General features: G+C 40.3%; 2 protein-coding genes and 1 pseudogene across 5 annotated transcripts in view; 2 read left to right on the forward strand and 1 right to left on the reverse strand.

Moving 5' to 3' along the window:
- The window catches only part of KIF5B (kinesin family member 5B), a 47,883-nt gene extending 30,240 nt beyond the window's left edge, over positions 1 to 17,643 (reverse strand). For both annotated transcript variants that reach the window (XM_003938378.4, XM_010349053.3), the window contains exons 1-3: positions 17,075 to 17,643; positions 9,028 to 9,115; positions 229 to 302 (exon numbers count right to left, since the gene is read on the reverse strand). In XM_003938378.4, the coding sequence (XP_003938427.3) occupies positions 229 to 302; positions 9,028 to 9,115; positions 17,075 to 17,200 (288 nt within the window). In that variant the 5' untranslated portion in view covers positions 17,201 to 17,643. The remainder of the gene's footprint in view (positions 1 to 228; positions 303 to 9,027; positions 9,116 to 17,074) is intronic.
- LOC120367574 (ubiquitin-ribosomal protein eS31 fusion protein-like) lies at positions 5,347 to 6,073 on the forward strand (annotated as a pseudogene).
- A 90-nt stretch (positions 17,644 to 17,733) lies between the features above and the next one.
- The window catches only part of LOC120367569 (patched domain-containing protein 3-like), a 31,925-nt gene continuing 30,834 nt past the window's right edge, over positions 17,734 to 18,824 (forward strand). For 2 of the 3 annotated variants that reach the window (XM_074405249.1, XM_039478635.2), the window contains exons 1-2: positions 17,734 to 18,156; positions 18,672 to 18,794. The gene's annotated coding sequence lies outside the window, so the exon portion shown is untranslated. The remainder of the gene's footprint in view (positions 18,157 to 18,671; positions 18,795 to 18,824) is intronic. The other variant, XM_074405251.1, reaches the window with a different exon arrangement.

The following is an 18,824-nucleotide window of genomic DNA, read 5'->3' on the forward strand; positions in this document are numbered from 1 at the left end:
GAACAGGAAAAAGTTATTTATACTAAATACAATCAATAGCACATAAGCATTCAAGATTTCCCATACAGGGTGACAGAAAATTCTTATCTAAAATGTTCATTATTTGCAGGAGAAAGGGCAATAAAGAGTAAATTAAAATGTTTATGCATCGTAAAATAATATAACAAATAATGAATGACTGCTGTATGCATTGCAAACTACATCTAAGTACAGATTATAAAATGTTACCTCCATTGTGTGTGTCTTCCCAGAGGATGTTTGTCCATATGCAAATATTGTTCCATTATATCCTTCAAGTACATCTATGAGAAAATAAGAGATTTTATAATTCAGGGGATTTTTTCCTTAAGCAAGATTAGTAAGAAATTACTTAAACTAAAAGATGATAAGCAGAGAAAAGGATTTTTTTTAAAAAGGAATTACTGGCCGGGCGCGGTGGCTCAAGCCTGTAATCCCAGCACTTTGGGAGGCCGAGGCGGGTGAATCACGAGGTCGAGAGATCAAGACCATCCTGGTCAACATGGTGAAACCCCGTCTCTACTAAAAATACAAAAAATTAGCTGGGCATGGTGGCGTGTGCCTGTAATCCCAGCTACTCAGGAGGCTGAGGCAGGAGAATTGCCTGAACCCAGGAGGCGGAGGTTGCGGTGAGCCGAGATCGCGCCATTGCACTCCAGCCTGGGTAACAAGAGCGAAACTCTGTCTCAAAAAAAAAAAAAAAAAAAAAAAAAAGGAATTACTTAAAGAACGTTACAGGAAAATGTCAGGTGTTTATTCTTAGTGAGGTAAAAACACCTAAAAGATAAACACACACACACACCCCTCTTCCTAACCCATGCATACTAAATTCAGTATAATAAAATATTTGTGGGATATTAACTGGTTGGGTGCGGTAGCTCACTCCTGTAATCCCAGCACTTTGGGAGGCCGAAGAGAGTGGATCACTTGATGTGAGGAGTTTGAGACAAGCCTGGACAACATGGGCCAAATTCTGTCTCTACTAAAAATACAAAAATTAGCTGGACACGGTGGTGCATGCCTATAATTTCAGCTACTTGAGAGACTGAGATCGCCTGAACCCAGGAAAAGGAGGTTGCAGTGAGCTGAGATCAAGATACTGCACTTTAGCCTGGGTAACAGAGTGAGACTTTGCCTCAAAAAAAAAAAATCTTTGTGGAAAGAATGCCAACAAAGATTCAGATGTTCTTCATGCTAATATGAAAGACTCCATTAAAGTTTAGTACATAAAGGATTTATAAAGATATTAAAGGAAATATGTAACAATAGTGATTTTCTTAGTGATGACCCATCTAAACAATTACTTTCTCTGGACCCAGACTGCTTTCTGTGGTCAATTAAGAAATAAATTTTAAATTCCATTGCTTATGATAAAGAATTCTGTCTATCAGTGTACATCCCAAATATCACTAAATCCACATTCCAAAGCTTTATTTGACAAAAAAGAAAAAAAATCCTCTGCCAATTTACATACAGATGAGATTTTAGAAATAGGACTAATTGATGGTTAATTAGTAGCTAAACCTCACAAACCCTTACCTTCTTCTTTATCCTACCCACAAAGTATACCACTCAGTCCTACCTCAATATCAATTACCAAAAAGTTCCTATTGAAAAAAAAATGTTTTGAGACAGGGTCTCCCCTCTGTTCAGTGCAGTAGCGCAATGATAGCTCACTGGTCACTGCAGCCTCAACGTCCTGGGTATAGAAAGCTGCCTGCCTCAGCTTCAGTTAGCAAGGACTAGAGACACATGCCACCACACCTGGCTAATTCTAAAAAAAAAATCTGTAGAGACAGGGTCTTACTATGTTGCCCAGGCCAGTCTCAAACTCCTGGGCTCAAACAGCTCTCCTGCCTCAAGCCTCACAAGGTGCTAGGAATAGAGGCCTAAGTAAGCCCCTGCACTTGACCCTCCTATGAAATTGGTTTTGTTTTTTTGTTAATTTTTTCTAGCCTTTGATAACCCTAAGATCTGCCATTAACATTAAAATATATTCTTTGATTAGGTCAAAGGGGTGGAAAAAGGCAATCTTTTGATTTCTAGCTTTTGAGGATTTTGTTTGTTGTTTGTCTTTGGTTAATAAGAAAGGTACTATGAAATTACATTCTATTCTAGAGGAAGCCAAAATAAAAAGACAAGCCTCTGTTGGAAACAGCATACAACAGTGAAAAGCAAACCAGTAAGCAAGCCAATCCTTGTTTTTATTGATTATTTTAAAAAGAAAATAATAACTAACTAGATAGCACAACTAACTAGATAGCAGATTTCCTACAGAAACATTGAGAAAAAAATATTACCTACTTCCCAAGATTTTAAGAGACTCTAAACATTTGAAACTTTCCTTCAAAATCTTTTCATTTTTGAGAAGGGAAGCAAAATTATTTCATGAATCACATTTACTTCTTCCTCAAACCCAAGATCTGGGTACGGGTCTCATCCTATGTGTTCTTACAATATCTGCATTTAATCACAATGCTTACCACTGAGTATTCTGTCAATTTACCTATCTGCTTTACTCACCAGCCTGTCAACTCCTCAAGGTCAGTTGTGTTTAACTCCTAACACAGCTGCCTGGCAATCTAGAGGAACTCAAATGCTTGCTAACTATTTATTACCATCGCCAATCTACAGCATCTTTCTAAAGCCTCTCTCCCCTTTTAAAATATACTTTTGTCATTCCTATGAGAAACAGAAAGGTGGACAACACTGAACAAGTATTACTTCTTTCATACTTTATCAAGAGAAAAAAATATTTAGCTAGCGAGATAACAGCACATCACTTTTTAGGAAAGTCACTTAATCTCTCTGAACTTTAGCCTCCCCAACAAAATGACTACTTAAGAAAAAGCTCTGAGAATTAGAAGTCACTATATGAAGTTACTATTAACATCTGAAAACTTACAGTGAGTCAGGCTCTAACCGTTTTTTATATATTATTGTATTTAATCATCACAAAACCATCTGCACTGTATTATTAGTCCCATTTTATAGATGAGAAAACCGAAACGCAGAGAGGTTAAATAACTTTCCTGTATCTCCACAGCTAGTAAGATGAAGCTGAGATGCAAATGCAAATAGTTTTGGCTCCAGAGACCTGCCCTTAACCACCGTACTATATGTTCAAGGAGCAGAGGAACCAAAATAAACCCAAGGCAGGCTACATCTGGAAAAACCAAAGGTGAATACAGTGGCAGGGACTTCAGGTCAGGAAGCCATGGTGGAAAAAATAGGAAATCTACAAAGACCTGATAAGATGCTTATCATATAGTGGGCACTGAATAAATACCTACTTAACACAGGAGAAACAAATCACTCAGATTCAGAATTAAACAGAATACAAGTGGATAAACCTTACTCGAAAGAAACAATTGTATCTAAGAAATCTGCAAATAGGGAAATGGCCTACACATAATCAAATTATAAACTTGTCCAGACAATTATGAGCCAATGCAACCTCAATGAACTTGTCAGGGACCCAGAGTACTATCTGCTTTCAGGTCATTACTGGCAACTTGCTCATCAAATCCTATCGCAAAAGAAATCCCAGCTGGCCCATCACTCTGCTGATCTCTGCCTACAAACAATTTCTAACCATTCAATCTGTTTACCAATGACTGTCCCAAATACAACCTACTATGTATTTAATTGGTTTCCTGTTCTCATACCTCCCTAGGCACCCACTACCTACCCCACACCATCTTTCTCCTTAAATATATGTATTTATTGGTAACTATCACATTTATATTCTTGTCCAGGACAAGTCCCACTGGCTACTACATACAGTCTCACCCAAAATGGTATCTTCACTTGGGTGAAGATAAAAGGAAAAAGTCATGGCCACGTGATACTGAGAAAAAGTACAAAGGTGGCATAGAAAAACAAAGAGATAATGATAGAAACCTTGTATTCTAACACTTGCTGGAAGTCTAATTTTGCACAGTAAAATAGCTGAGACTATGAGTTTATCCCAAGTACAACCATGACTGATTGAATTAATAATTTCCTCTAAGAAGACAGAGGACACAACTGGCAGCTGATACCTGTTGTGTGTGTAACTTCTAGTTCCTATTTTGCAGAAGAAATGGAGACCTGGAAAGGTTAAGTAACTTGCCAAAAATCACAAAGCAAGAAAGTGGCAAAGCCTGGAATTCAATCGAAGTCTGTCCGATTCCAAAGATTATACTCTTACCATATTATGAAGAAGGGAACTATTATCCTGAATGCAGTTCCAAACAGTAAAACAGGATGAAGGAAGGACTAAAATTTTCAGAAAAGAAATTTCAGGAAGCAAACGATTTCATCTTACTGTAAATAATAAGTAATACTATTATAACTATTACTGTAAATAGTAATAAAACAGAACAAAAGTAATAGATGCATGTACCCTAGACGTCAGGACAATAGACTTCATCTTTTTTTTTCTTTTAGGTTAGATACTACTTAAAGGACAACAGATTTCAAAAAACTCTGAGTATGAGTCTATTATTAAGAGACTATGTAACTAAGGATGTACAAGACAGAGAACTCACTAGAACAGCATGAATAAGGTAAAAGTCCAAAATAAGTAACTCTTAGAAAACCTAAACAAAATAAAAACTAAGGCCCTAAAAATAACTTTTAAAGTCATATTCAGAAAAAGAATAATGAATGAATGAACCTGCACTTCTTAGGAAAGATCATAAAATATTAAATGATGACATTAAAACAGAGGTACTTCTATTTATTACCACCTTCCACAAATATGATCCTCAAAACAGAACAGAATAAACATTCTTGAGAGAGATTTTAAGGCTGATGTGGATAGGATGACACCAAAAGAATGGCTTCACATGAACCCAAGTTTCTAGTTACTAAGGAGGATTACATTCCAGGGATAAAAATCTCATAGCTACTGTAGGTTAGTTTTAAAAGCCAAAGAAAACAAAGATAACAGAAGATACAAATGTTATAAACAATTTCAAAATGTGAAAAATGATAGATTATGGAAATAAGTATACCAAAATTTCATTAAGGAAAGATTATGGTTAAACTAACCTCATTTCCTTTTTAGAAACGGTTATTCAACTGGTACTCTGGGCAAATACTAGAGTCATGCACCATTGCTTGATAGAAGGATTCAAGTTGTTCATCATTTTCTTGTGAGTATGTTGGCAAACTAAGGACTAGCCAACTGTATAGGTAAGAGGGTCTGAAGTCGGTTGAATACCCCAACAATGTGATTTAAATAACTGCCAACAATCTTATTCATTTTAGAAGATTAAGCTAGGGACCATGGCCCACTAAGCATTTTATAAATGATTTCAAATCATATTTTTCAAACTTCAATGTCTTTGACACTTTAATAGACTTATTAAATATGCTAACAACCAACTTACTAGATCCCCAGTGAGATAATTACAAAAATAAAACTCAGCTTTTCAATCCGCCATCTGCAGTGGAGCCACCACCAAAATGCAGATTTTCATGAAAACCCTTATGGGGAAGACTATCACCCTCGAGGATGAACTCTCAGATATGACAGAAAATGTAAAGGCCAAGATCCAGGATAAAGAAGGAATTCCTCCTGATCAGCAAAGACTGATCTTTGCTGGCAAGCAACTGGAAGATTGTTGTACTTTGTCTGACTATAACATTCAAAAGGAGTCTACTCTTCATCTTGTGTTGAGACTTCACAGTGGTGCTAAGAAAAGGAAGAAGTCTTACACCACTCCCAAAGAATAAACACAAGAGAAAGAAGGTTAAGCTAGCTGTCCTGACATATTGTAAGGTGGGTGAGAATGGCAAAATTAGTCACCTTCATCGAGAGTGCCCTTCTGATAACTGCGGTGCTGGAGTATTTATGGCAAGCCACTTTGACAGACATTATTGTGGCAAATGGTGTCTGACTGCTTCAACAAACCAGAAGACAAGTAACTGTATGAGCTAATAAAAGACATGAACTAAAAAAATAAATAAATAAAACTCAAAACATGATTAAGAGCTAAAACGAACAAAATGGAATCTGTACTTTAAAGGTTTGCCCTCCAAAGTCCAAGTATGGAATAGGGTTTAACGCTGGTGGCAACAGATACAAAAAAGACCAGTACATTCAAATTGCCCATAACTTCATCAATCAGCAACTTTCTGTTAGTTAAAAAGCTAATGTAATATTAAACTGTACTGATGAGACAGATGTCTCAATCAAAGAATGTAAAAAAAAAATTGTTTTATGACAGATCCCTCTGGAAAACCATGTGATGCTTACAACATGATGGCACTGCCTGTTCCTCTTTGTTGCAGTCATTTACAGAATTACACGTATTAATTCCCCTTCATTTTATGAAGAGTTCAGTACCCAGTTCGCTCTCTCTCACCAATACCCTTACTGTTGTAATACTTGGTGGTTTCAAAGTCCACAGCAGACAATCCCACTAAAATACCCTGGCCTCTCAGCTCCTTGACCAAATTTTCTGCAATCTTACCCTTTCTTCATTTTTATTTTAAGAATAGAGATGGGGTCTCGCTGTTGCCTAGGCTGGTTTCAAACTCCTGGCCTCAAGCAATCCTCCCACCTCAGCTACCCAAAGTGCTGGAATTACAGGTGTGATCCACATGTCTAGCCTTATCCTTTCTTTACTACTTCAGAAGCCAACTCCATGACAACATCTTCACTTTTTCATTACTAACTGCGTTGCTTCCATAATCTCAATTTTAAGTACAGATACTACTCAACTAATGATGGGACTACTTCCTGATAAATGTACTGTAAGTTGAAAATACCCTAAGCTGAAAATGCATCAAATACATGTAACTTACCATCTAAGTCATGGTGTCTCGGCTTAGCCTAGCCTATTTTAAATGTGCTGAGAACACATATGTTGACCTACAGTTTGGCAAAACCATCTAACACTAAGCCTATTTTATAGTTAAGTGTTAAATAGTTAACAGAATTTACTGAATACTATACTGAAAGTGTAAAACAGAACGGTTGCACAGGTACTAGAAATATTGTTTCTACTGAATGTATACTGCTTTTGCACCATCGTAAAGTTGAAAAATTTTAAGTTGTTCTAAGTCAGGGACTATCTGTATTCACCTTCTATTACTCCATCCAGTACCCTGATTCCAAAAAACCTTTAACCCCACTGAGATCTACAACCCACTAATTTTACCACCTTTAAAGCTTTTAAAGCTTTCACTGCCCTTCAGCTTCCCTCATATCCTTCTTTCTGTAACTTACACACCTTAGATCCCATGGTCCACCATTATAATCAATCACTCTTTTGACTATATCCTCAATTCTCTTTTGTTCCTCTTCCCTCTTTCTTACTCACCTGGCAAAACTCCAAATGGGCAAATTCAACTCTCTCAGCAGCTAACCTCGAGTGTGCCCTTAATACTGCCTGGCAATACTCTCACACTTCCTGAATCCATTCATTTCATGTCTTTTCCTAGAACCTCTTCCCCGTTCCTCACCTTCATGATGACTTTGCTTCCTGTTTCATACAATATGGAATTGACATAATGAGTACATCCACACTTTCCCTCTCTCATATCTACAAATCTTCTATAACTCCACTTTTATCTCCTGTTACTAGGACAAATTGTCTGTGCTCCTATGCTATCCTAATCTGTCTAGTTTTATACTGAATCTCAACTCCTCTAATGTGGTGAATCCCACAACACAGATTTTTGCCTCAATCTAAGAAGCACTTTTTAACAACTACAGCTGTCAAAAAAATGAAATAAATCATATCACCATTCCTTTGATTAAATGGATTTCTATAGTAACTGGAAGTAACTCCAGATAAACAATGAGCATTCTCTCAGCTTTAAAATTCAATGGTTTTAGAAAATATAAAATGATAAATATTCTAGTATAAGTTACATTATTATCTGGAATGCACATACTTTTCTCACCCTTGGCAACCCTTGTTAAATTCCTCAAGGAATTCTCACTGACTACAAGAAAAATCTTTGGGAAAGGAAAAACAATGGAATGGAAGACAGACAGACTGCCATTTTCTACTACCTTTTAGAAATGTGTCTTGCCATTTTGTTTTCATTCTCATGCTGCTCTTTTTCTAGAACTGCCACCCTGGAAACTCCTGGGAATATCTCATAGAAATGCATCTCTCAGTGGCCAGATGTGGTGGCTCACGCCTGTAATCCCAGCACTTTGGGAGGCTGAGGCGGGTGGATCATGAGGTCAGGACTATAAGGCCAGCCTGGCCGAGATGGTGAAACCCTGTCTCTACTGAAAATACAAAAATTAAGCCAGGCGCGGTGGCTCACGCCTGTAATCAAAGCACTTTGGGAGGCCAATGCAGGTGAATCACAAGGTCAAGAGATTGAGACCATCCTTGGCCAACATGGTGAAAATCCGTCCCTACTAAAAATACAAAAATTAGCTGGGCGTGGTGGTGCAAGCCTGTAGTCCCAGATATCCTGGAGGCTGAGGCAGGAGAACTGCTTAAACCCAAGAGGTGGAGGTTGCAATGAGCCCAGATTGTGCCACTGCACTCCAGTCTGGCACCTGGCGACAGAGCAAGACTCTGTCTCAAAAAAAAAAAAAAAAAAAATTACCCAGGCATGGTGGCAGGCACCTGTAACCCCAGCTACTCAGGAAGCTGAGGTAGAAGAATTGCTTGAACCCAGGTGGCGGAGGTTGCAATGAGCCAAGATCACTGCACCAGCCTGGGTGACAAAGGGAGATTCGTCTCAAAAAAAAAAAAAAAAAAAAAAAAAAAAAAAAAAAAAAAAAAAAAAGAAATGCATCTCTTATGAATAAGTGTGTAACATAGTTTTCATAATACCCTTAATTAGGTACCGTATGTAATTAGATCATGGAATTTGAGCAGCAGAATGTTTATTAATTGTATTTGATCTTTTTATTAAACAAGTTTTTTTCTGCAACCAACTTAGAAGGGGCATTAAAATGAAAAAGAGAAAGTTGAGTAAATAGAAAAGATCACAAACAAAACTTTAGTTACTGCTGAGAAAACTCAGCAGGTTAGGTACATTTACCTTTAACAATCTTCTTTGCACAGTCATTATACACTTGCTCTTGAGATGTGCTTGACTGGAACACCCGATCAAATGCATAAGGCTTGGACTGAAAAACAAAAAAATATTTCAACTATAGAAATTAAAGGTAAATGAATACTTCTAAGTTTCTTTACAGATGCCATCACATAATATATTTACTCTTCAAAATAGTACACCTAGTATGCATAATTTTTGAATTGATCTCAGGGATCACCATGTGTAAACCCATTAGAATAAATTCCAGAAAAACAAGAATGGTCTTTAGTCTTTTCTATATTCCCAGAGCCTAGTAGTTACAATTATAATTACCAATAATTATAATTAGCACTACTATGGCAGCCAGTCAAATATTGCTGAGTGATTTTTATTTTTTTAAATATCTATTTATTTACTTTTGAGACTGGGTCCATTCTGTCACTCGGGCTGGAGTGCAGTGGCAACAATCACTGCTTACTACAGCCTCAACCCCCTAGGCTGAAACCCTCCTTAGCCTCCTGAGCAGCTGGGACTAGAGGCATGTGCCACCATGCTATGTTGCCCAGGCTGGTCTTGAACTCCTAGGCTCAAGAGATCCTCCTGCCTCAGTCTCCCAAAGTGCTAAGATTGTAGCTGTGAACCACCGTATATATCCTGCAACAGCTTTTCAACCACTCTTTCATTTAACACATACTTAATGAAATGTGAGGTAGGCATGCTAGAATGATAACCTAGACAAATTCCTTCTCTGCCTTAATGGAACATAAGTAACAGTGGGGTAGACATTAAACAATTAAGTGACCAGAATTCTGACTCATGCAATTGAGTGCCATGAAAGTGCAATGAGAGCATATAAGAGGAGAAGCTAAGTCTATGGGAAAGCAGAGTATCAGGGAAACACCCTAAAGAATATTTAAGAACTGAAGAATAAGCAGCAACTAACTCATCATCACTTTCTTCAGCATTAGTCATGAAGGGTGAAAAAAATCTCATGTTGGCTGGGCGCAGTGGCTCAAGCCTGTAATCCCAGCACTTTGGGAGGCCGAGGCGGGTGGATCAAAAGGTCAAGAGATCGAGACCATCCTGGTCAACATGGTGAAACCCTGTCTCTACTAAAAATACAAAAATTAGCTGGGCATGGTGGCGTGTGCCTGTAATCCCAGCTACTCAGGAGGCTGAGGCAGGAGAATTGCCTGAGCCCAGGAGGCGGAGGTTGCGGTGAGCCGAGATCGCACCATTGCACTCCAGCCTGGGTAACAAGAGTGAAACTCCATCTCAAAAAAAAAAAAAAAAAAAAAACATGTAGGAAAGTAGTCTAGGCATTGGGAGGATGCTTAAAGATCCTAAGGCAGAAAGGATAGCGTAACATCCAGAAACCAATGGAAGTTGTTAAGTTGAAGTACAAGGAGCAAGGATCAAATGCAAATACCAAAACGGTTAAAAAGACACCTTATTCTGGAAACAGCTTTGACCTTCTGGACGCCAGAAATAATATTGGGAACTCCATGGACCACTCTTGGAAAACCATTAATATAGTCTAAGAAGGAGTCAGTGGTATTGAATGAAAAAAATCGGTGTCCATGCAAGTCAAAAAAATAATTTTCGAGGAGGAAGTGACTATGTAAAACATAGCTGTGAGGTCAAGACAAAACTAAAGAGTACTCAATGACAAAGATCAGAATGGAATGGTTTGAAAAAGAACAGGAGATAATGAAGTGGAGCAGAAAATCTAGCTGTGTAAGAAAGAATATTTTTTTAAAAAAGATTAGCAAGTTTAAATGCTTGCAGGAACAATTTAATAATCTAGGAGAAAGAGTGGGGATCCGAAAATAAGAGGCAAGGGGTTCTAGGTATTTGCAAGTATCTGCCTGCTCTCTAGTTTCTTCTAAAGAAAGGAAGGAAGCTGGGTCCTAAAATACAAAACAATTATGACCCCAGAAAAAGCCCTTAACATTATAAAATAGTCTGCTAGGAGGTCTCTGAGAAGGGTATTGTCATCCTGATAAAAAGGACTATCTCAGCTGAAACTGCCCTTTCTTCTTCTTCCTGGAATGAATGCCTGGAGCTGCAGCATCCATCTTGCAAATACAACAAATAGGATGATGAAAAGCAACAGCTAAGGATGAAAAAGTATAACAAGAGTGAGGAACCTTAAAGTAAGGGCCTATTCTCCAGGCTTTTTATGTGAGAAAAATAACCTCTTATTTATTTAAGCCACTATTAGCTGTTGGTTTTCCCTCTAAAGCTGAAAGGATTACTGACAGTTATAATAAGATGACCTCACTCTGGCATCGATTTAAAATAGGCATCAATGTCTGATTATTCTTTAGTTATGACATACGTGAATGTATCCTTTTCTCAGATGCTACTGAAACAGTAACATTCAATTCTACAGGTGTGGCTAAAAGAAATCTCTTATTTTACTGCTGACACAAGATATATTTATGGTGAACAATTCTGAAAACAAATGTTAAGTACAATCAAAATAACAATCACTAACCAGAAATGAACCATACAAATAGTTCCTCTATGCAAAAAGAAAGTAATTTTCCCTCCTCATTTATCCAGCAGATATTAATTTAGTGACTATAAAGATATCAGATATTGTAGATGAGTAACACAATTTTAGAACTACTGAGCTTTAAATCCTCTCTTTCTCAGTGTGTGTGTGTGTGTGTGTGTGTGTGTGTGTGTGTGTGTATGTACAGTCTCGCTCTGTCACCCAGGCTGGAGAGCAGTGGTGCAATCTCAGCTAACTGCAACCTCTGCTTCCTTGGTTCAAGCGATTCTCCTGCCTCAGTCTCCTGAGTAGCTGGGACCACAGGCACACGCCACCACGCCTGGCTAATTTCTGTATTTTTAGTAGAGACAGGGTATCACCATGTTGGCCAGTGTGGTCTCAAACTCCTGACCTCAAGTGATCCACCTGTCTCAGCCTCCCAAAGTGCTGAGATTACAGGCCTGAGCCACCATGCCTGGCCTCAATTTTTGCATCAACAGAAAATAGTGCTCCTAAACCATTTACCAAGAAATATGCCAGAAATAATGTAAACAGTTTCGTAACAGTAAACACCTTTAATAGTCAAGCTAGCATCAAAAGTACTTTATGAAGCTGCTTAATCTAGTATCAATTCAAATCAAATATACAAACTCCCTCTACAACCTTACTAAAATAAATGGCAACTATTAAAAGGTAACATACAAACATAAAAATAATTGAGACTGAGTGATTATCTTTCTAAAAGTTATCATTGTTAAAAATTAACTCAAATGTTCAGCATTAAGTTGACAAAATAGTCTTATCTTGATTGCAAAACGAAATTTGATTTTATAATACTAAGTAAGGCAAATGTTTTAATTAAAGATCTAGCCATAAATAACTATAACTATGGCTTCCTGGAATGAAAATCAAGACTGTGAAACATAAAAATTACTTCTAGGCTGGGTGCGATGGCTCACGCCTGTAATCCCAGCACTTTGGGAGGCCGAGGCGGGTGGATCACGAGGTCAAGAGATCGAGACCATCCTGGTCAACATGGTGAAACCCCGTCTCTACTAAAAATACAAAAAATTAGCTGGGCATTGTGGCGTGTGCCTGTAATCCCAGCTACTCAGGAGGCTGAGGCAGGAGAATTGCCTGAACCCAGGAGGCAGAGGTTGTGGTGAGCCAAGATCGCGCCATTGCACTCCAGCCTGGGTAACAAGAGTGAAACTCTGTCTCAAAAAAAAAAAAAAAAAAAAAATTATTTCTAATAGTCTATAATTAAGGCGTATCTCTATCTTTCAAATAAATTAAACAAACAAAGATAAACTCATCTGGACATCTGTACTTTTCAAACCTGGTTCTTAGCCTCGAAATGTATATTATGCAGCTTTTAATCCCATGTATCTTCAAAGATCCTCAAAGTTTCAGATTTCAATTTTACTAATAACTCCAAGTCACAAGGATCTGACTGACACTTTAAAGGGACAAATAAAAAAGGCATAAGTTGATGTGAACTGCAATCATACCTTAGGTTTCTTAAGGGAAGTGATTCCTGTCTGAGCCTGCACTGACCAGGCTGAACACCAAATTTGGTTATGAAGGACACCGTTCTGGCAGGGATTTGTGTTTCTCTGGAATTCTGAACAGCCGATCATTTCAGATCACTTGGGAGTGTATTATATTAGATTTTCCTTAGTTAGAAACTATTGTGGGCTAACATCCCACAACTGTAAAGGTATGTGATGATGGTTCCCTCTTTTCTTTCAATTTTTCCCTCTTAAGGTAATCAAGAAGGTTCAAACACCAAATTACTCACTTGAAAAGAGAATCTTCTTTTGCTTTAGGCAAGTAACTGGGCAAGATTATCTAATTAGTTTTATTCTCTTCTAATTTCTATGAACTACCACAGCTTGTTTCTGGTTCTCAAGGCCTTTTACAGTATACCATATAAGGAATAATGATTTATAAAGATACTTAAGGATGCAAATAATCATGTTCTACTTTCATGATTCGCAAATAGATGTTAATTTTTTATTGATTTTCCTGGCATTTTCAGCAAGCTCCTAATTTTTTCTGTTGATTTTTTTCTGGTGTGTTCAGCAAGCTCATTTCAAAGGCATAAACTGTTTCCCTTGTTCTGTTTTGTGGGTAACAAGTTCTCTAATTTAAAGCAAATAGCTTATATTTGTATCACATAAAGACTTTCATAATTCATTTCATTCACTTTTTATAGCACTTCACCAAGCACTTAAATAAAAATGAATTCTGTATTAAGGGTTGCACAACATACAGAGAAACACCATGAAATTAAAAGATTTGCCTGCCATGGTGTTATCACTGATTACATGAGTAGCAGGAAAACAGTTTGGACAAAGTATTAAAAACTGAAGTTTGAAGAAAATCAGAATCCTTAAAAATTACTTTCTCTATGAGCACTGATAATGCTTCTAACATCATTATGCTTCTAACATCATAAACTAAAAATCTAAATTGAAGACTGTGTACTAAATGTTCTTAAATCATGTTTTTAAAAATTTAGTTTTAAATGCTGCATTGCAGCAATTCTCTCCCAGTCTGTTCATTAACAATCGGGATTAGGAACTAGTAAAATGAAAAACACAAACCGAGATTTTACCCAGAGATTTTCTAATTCTGCTCCTTCTGGCTGTTCTTATACCTTTCACAAAATGAAACAATTCATTTTAAAAACTGAACAAAAAATGAGACCTCAGAGTAATTTATGTTGTTACTATGTTCACGAAACTAGTTCCTGAAAACAATGAACCAAACATCTTGCCTTTCATTTTTTAAGGCTGTCATTCAGTTGTAACGAATTTTTGCTTACATTTAAAAACAAAAAAAACAGAACAAAATAAAAAAACCAGGGACCAGGCACTGTGGCTCAAGCTTATAATCCCAGCACATTGGGAGGTCAAGGCAGATGGGTCACCTGAGGTCAGTAGTTTGAGACTACCCTGGCCAACACGGTGAAACCTCATCTCTACTAAAAATACAAAAATTAGCTGGGCGTGGTGGGGCATGCCTGTAATCCCAGCTACTAGGGAGGCTGCAGCAGGAGAATCACCTGAACCTGGGAGGCAGAGGCTGCAGTGAGCCAAGATCCCACCGCTGAACTACAGCCTGGGCAACAAGAGCAAAACTGAGTCTGAAAAGAAAAAAACAAAACAAACAAACAAAAAACAACTAACATGCTTATCAATTTATCTAAAGGTTAGCTGTTCATTACTGATTCACAAACCAACATACTATCCATTATTCCTAATATTATCATATATAGAGTGCTGAAGTTTTGAAACAGAACTTAAAAGCAACTTTTTCCAAATGGAAACCTAGAATAAATGTATGTTTCCTTTACTCATTTTCTGTTAGCTTTTTCTTCATAGTTTATGTCATATTTGGGCCTCATCAAAGGTTACATTCTAATCTTAATATATTTTATGAATCCTAAATTTTAGCATTCCAACAAAAAGAATCATAGTGATAATTACAGATTTGTGTAAACACAAAATCTGAAGAAATAAGACATTAAGACAAGTGTAAAAGACAAACTAGCTTTGATGTGCCAACCATTGCTGAAGCTGAGTACTATAAATCACACAAACTCTTAAGCAACTAGTAGCCTCAAGTTTGATAATTCTTGCAAGCCTCCTGACTACATGTAAAATATACCATCCAAAAGGAAAAAGATTACTGCACTTAACTTCTCCTCCTCTGCTGGGCTATGATGTCATTTACACAAGAGTTTTTCTTGTGGACTTGTTAACAAAGAACCGGCTTGACAGTCTTTACACAGTAATAGTTGGCAGTTGTTAGTGGCCTAATGACTTGTTTGCCAAAGGCCTACCAAGGAGCTGAGACATTCATTTTTTGGAGCTGAACTTTGGAGAAACTTTCACATGGAAACCCTAAAGAACTTCAGTCTGTCTTCAATGTCAATGCTTTCAATCATCCTTGTCCCATCTCCTGTGACCTCTGCCCTACTTCCAAATTAAATAGCCCAAACACAGTATTACAGAATGGCATTATGCCGGGCGCGGTAGGCGCAGTGGTTCATGCCTGTAATCCCAGCACTTTGGGAGGCCAAGTCGGGCAGGTCACCTGAGGTCAGGAGTTCGAGACCAGCCTGGCTAACATGATGAACCTCGTTTCTACTAAAAATACAAAAAAAATTAGCAGGGCGTGGTGGCGCAGGCCTGTAACCCCAGCTACTCAGGAGGCTTGAGGCAGGAGAATCGCTTGAACCCAGGAGACAGAGGTTGCAGTGAACCGAGATCGTGCCATTGCACTCCAGCTTGGGCAACAAGAGCAAAACTCCGTCTCAAAAAAAAAAAAAAAAAAAAAAAAAAAAGACATTAGAGGAAAACTTAACATTAAAATTTCATACCATAACAATGTAGAAATTTCTACTACATAGCAATACCAACAAAGATCAACATAATTTAGTCACAGTTCACTGTTTTGTATGCCATACAATTAATTTTTAATCTCCTTCAACTCGGAGTGTTATTTTCAATGCCAGAGATCAGTGCTATTTTCAATGCCAGACCTTTCAATGCCAGAGATCAGACCTCAAAAAATCCTCACATTCTGGTCTCACTGACAACGGTCACTCAACTCTAATTATGTTTTACATTACAAAAAAACAGTCTCTCACTATTCTTGGGATTATTAAAGATCAATTTTCTTCAAAATAGACCTTAATTGCAGATGTATGAATCTAACACTTTTTTTTTTTAAACAGCTTTTTATATTGCTTTCTGTCTGATATAAAAACAAAAAGTTAATACTTTCTCCCAGGCTGCTATCCCACAAAACCCAGCAAGAGTGGGATTTGTCTTTCGGAGCACTTATTTGACACAACCAAAGTCGGCTAGGTCTGTTAGATTGAACAAAATTGATCATTCTGATTTAAAAAAAAAAAAAAAAACTCAACTATTTCTTTCTACAATCCTCGATTCGCCATTCATAATTAACACGAAAAGTCATTCATCACTCAAAAGGTGGTGAACGTCTCAGGTGTAGATAATATTTGTAGCTGTTTGGTGCTTTTTCCTTCTCCCAGGGGGAAACGATACGGTTCAAGTACTGGTTATGTGTTTCCATAAAACCGAGTACCTGTACTAAAGTATACCACCGCTTGTCTCAGAGCTCAATGCCCCAGCTCCACGTTGTATTAGCATCACATATTTTTTGAATGGTAAATTTAGGGTCAGCCCAAAACACCGACAGCATCCGCCACTGCACACACGGCTACGCGGACTTGCTCCCCGGACGTTCCTCCATTGCCCCAGGTGGGGGAGTGTCCCGGGCTGAAGCTGGGCGCCTTCCGTCTCCCGGCGCCCAAGACTGGGGAGGGGGCGATCCAGGAACGCCCGCGGCGCCGCGCAGCCTCCCTCCCCCGGGTTATCTCCACCGGCCAACCCCGCCGAAAGGGCTGGGGACAGCGCCGCTCCCTTTCAATTCTGCACCCGGCCACTTCCCTGAACTCCGCGCGCCGCCCGGGCCGAAGAGGCGGGAAGAAGGGTGGCGGAGAGGGTCACTCACCGCGATCACGACCGTGTCTTCTCCCTGAAACTTGGCGACGTACTTGTCGCCGCGGTTCACCTCAGACTCGTTGAGAGGTCTGAAGCGACACATCACTTTGATGTTGCACTCGGCCGGGTCCGCCATCTTTCTCGCAGCCGGGGCCGGCGGCCGGGAGCCGCTCCTCGCCGCTCAGTCTCGGAGGGAGCGCGCCGGGGCTGAGGGCCTCGGAGTCGCAAGGGCAGTGAGGGGCAGCAGTCAGCCGCTCCGCGCTGCGCTTCCCCGGGCGGAGGCGGCCGGGGAGCCGGGACTCGAAGCGCCGGCGCCGGCAGCCGTCGCCCTGAGGCTCACTTCCGATCCATCATGGCAGCCAAGGCGGCGGCGGCACCGGGAGAGCGTCGCGGCTCTTCAGCGTCCCCTTCGCCGGCCCGGACGGGCTGCGGGGGCTGCGGAGGTTCTGGGGGCCGGGAGAGCGGCCCACTCCTTCCTCCTCGCAGAGAACGGGCCAGGCGCACCCGGCTGCGCGCTCTGCGGTCCGCTGGCCGGCGGCTGCCGGATCACTCCAGAGGCCGCAGACGGGCGACTGGGCGGCGCGGGAGGAGGACTGCGCAGGCGCGACGGGCCGGGCGGCCCGGCAGCCAATCGCTGCCCGCGTCCGCACCCGGCCGCTGCGGCCGCGCCGCCGGCGCCGCCTCCACTCCCGGCCCGGGGTCGCAGATTCAAATTTGGTGGCACTGCCCCTCTCGGAGAAGTGCGCGGGGACGCCGTGCGGCCGCTCCCCCCCGCATCTCCGGCTGCCGAAGTCCCCAGAGCCGAGGCGGACGCACTTCGCTTTCTTTTCTTTGTGGGAGCAGGGGTTTGCTTTAGCTGCCTCGTGTCGTTCGTTTAAAGAAACCACGAGGCGGGTCCGAGGGCGATGGCGTTGGCAGCTAATCGCTCACAGCCGGAGAGGTCTTCCTTTTCCACTCCCACTGTGTCACTGGACTGGCTTTAAAATTAAAATTTGAAGTACTACATTCCTATAAGGAAGTGTTGCTTTCGTTTTTGTTTCGGGGACAAAATCGTTCCTGGCCAACCTTTTTAGAGCACGTTGCCAGAAAAAGGTAGGATTTCGATGAAGGGTGGCTCTTTCCTGAGAGAATGGGATGTGCGGAGACAGGAATAAGAAAGAAAAAGGAGGTTTTCCCTAAGGAATGAGTAAAGTTGCAAAGAAATGTGGAACAGGAGGGTGAAGAGGGGAAGCGCCGTCAGCCCCTCGCAGCGCCTCCGTCGCTCCAGCCGCCCAGGACCCTGCGTCCCAGCCCCGCAGCCTGGCCTCTCCCACGCGGTTCAGCGAATTCCCGCCGCTTCCCCGGCAGTGAACATACGGAACTCGTCAATCCCAATACTGGAGAAATGACTGACCTGGAGCATAAAGACAGTCTTTATAAAAAGCTTGAGTAAATTTGTGCATTACATATCCAGGGAAAACCACTCCATAGCTGATTTTCCTTCTAGTTGTAGAATATGAGTACCATACGATTCCTTGGGAAGTGGCTCTGAGATGCTGCAGAAGGAGAACATGCAGGATTGTTGCATAGATACATACATGGCATTTAATCTTTTTTTTTTTTTTTAGACAAAGTCTTGCTCTGTCGACCAGGCTGGAGTTGCAGTGGCGCTATCTCAGCTCGCTGCAACCTCCACCTCCCGGGTTCAAGTGATGCTCCTTTCTCAGCCTCGCGAGTAGCTGGGACTGCAGGTACCTGCCACCATGTCTAGCTAATTTTTG

This window comes from Saimiri boliviensis, chromosome 8, assembly GCF_048565385.1.
Source record: "Saimiri boliviensis isolate mSaiBol1 chromosome 8, mSaiBol1.pri, whole genome shotgun sequence".
Taxonomy (NCBI): domain Eukaryota; kingdom Metazoa; phylum Chordata; class Mammalia; order Primates; family Cebidae; genus Saimiri; species Saimiri boliviensis.